At 33.5% G+C, this 1,834-nt stretch overlaps 1 protein-coding gene across 1 annotated transcript; it reads left to right on the forward strand.

Moving 5' to 3' along the window:
• Nucleotides 1-212: 212 nt before the first annotated feature.
• Nucleotides 213-1,516, forward strand: LOC107576911 (SH2 domain-containing protein 1A-like). The gene is made up of 4 exons (XM_016263034.1): nt 213-232; nt 689-752; nt 889-1,069; nt 1,266-1,516. The coding sequence occupies exons 1-4, from the start codon at nt 213-215 to the stop codon at nt 1,307-1,309; spliced, it is 309 nt and encodes a 102-aa protein (XP_016118520.1). The 3' UTR covers nt 1,310-1,516.
• Nucleotides 1,517-1,834: the final 318 nt, after the last annotated feature.

The raw sequence follows: 1,834 nt of genomic DNA on the forward strand, positions 1-1,834 counted from the left end.
AAAAAAAAAGAAAGAAAAAAACAGTAGATCTGTTACTTTTTATTTTCCAAAAAAAAGAAAGAAAAAGATTTGAGCTCTGCTCACAACCACTAGAATATGGAAATAACTTTTACTGTACCTTCTGATCACATTGCAAAAAAGTAATGTTCTTCGTCAGTATTTCTGTCTTGTTTTCCAGTGCAAATGTCTGAAGATTAAATCAAAATGTGTAAATGCATTTACAAAGGATAAGGTAAGAAATTGATCAAATTAATTTATGATTAAAACAAGAACAAATATCTGCCAGTGGGCTCAGTGGGCTCAAAACAACTTAATTCAAAGGACCAACACGTTTTCATATCCCACTTTATTCATAAACTCCAATTTCTGAGTCCAATTTCTCAGAAAACAAGCTTGTAGCTCAAGTAAATCTTGATTGTATTGGAGAACAAAACAAAAATACTGAAGATATACATTTTTTTTGCATTACATGCAACATGTATTGCCATGACTTTATGAATTTAAGACCTTTTAGACCTTTACACCTTAATTTGTGAAGGGCTAATTAAATTCATTTTAAGACCCACAGAAACCCTGACTATCAAACCCCAAAGCTCATAGTCTGACATAATTCAAGTTTTAAAGTTTATGATTTAATGTAAATGGACTATGTTCACTCAATTAATTATTTATTTATTCATTTTTACAGCAAACAAAAAGTGGTCTATACTTACAGGATCCTCCAAACCCACACCGGATACTTCACTCTACAGGTAAGATACACTAAAATAAGTATTCTGTGCTGGATACCTTTGGCAACTTTGATTCACTGCAATAATCTTACCGGTTTACATTGGTTTGCTAACAAATATGAAATTCATTATAATGTCACAACACAATTTGTTCCAGGCCAGCTCAGGTGTAGAGGAGAAGTTTTTCAAGACGTTGAAGGATCTTATTCGCCATTACAAGCAAAAGAATGAAGGACTTGCAACACACTTATGCCGTTCGCTGAAAAGAAAAACGCTGCAAGATCAGCCTTTGCAATGTGCAGAACCACTAGTGCCTAATGAGGAAAATGACTATGAAAGTGAGTGTCGACTTACAATATAAGAGATTAGCAATCATGAGACATTACCAATGTCATTACAGTGACAAAACAATATCAGATAATTACAATGAACAGGAATCAGCTTTGCAGATTTTAGTGCTTCTCCTTGAAGGAGAATCAAAACTGCTCCTTTAACTAAATTAACTGTGAACACTTTTGTTTTTGTCTCTCACAGATGTTGAGTGCTCGGGGGACTATGTTGTTGTTCTGCCAGACTGATATAGTCACAATGTGACGTTCTGACTGGATAACTGGATCAGACAATATAGATGTGCTATTACAGTTTCCAAGAACTTTCTGGACATTTTCACTTCAAATATAGGAAATGCATGTGGAATCACATTTTAGCATAGGTATGTTTTTGTGCATGGAAATGCATACATTGGGGATGTAAATTTGAATGCTGTAAATGGTGTGAATTTTATGGAAGCCTGTTTCTGCTACGGAATAACTTTTTATCTCACAATTTGGATGTTGTTTCTCACAATGAGGGGGAAACAAAAGTCAGAATTGCAAGATATAAACACAAAATTGCAAGATATAAGCTCAGAATTCTGAAAAAAATGTCATTGTGAGAAATAAACTCAGAATTCCAAGTTTATATCTAACATTTTTGAGTTAATATCTCGCAATTCTGAGTTTGTATCATGCAATTCTGAAGAAATGAGAACTGCAAGAAAAAAAAAAGTCAGAATTGTGAGATGTAAACTTAGAATTGCAAGGAAAGAAGTCAGAATTGAAGTC

Source organism: Sinocyclocheilus grahami, unplaced genomic scaffold (genome assembly GCF_001515645.1).
Source record: "Sinocyclocheilus grahami isolate Dianchi unplaced genomic scaffold, SAMN03320097.WGS_v1.1 scaffold4615.1, whole genome shotgun sequence".
NCBI classification, from domain to species: Eukaryota; Metazoa; Chordata; class Actinopteri; order Cypriniformes; family Cyprinidae; genus Sinocyclocheilus; species Sinocyclocheilus grahami.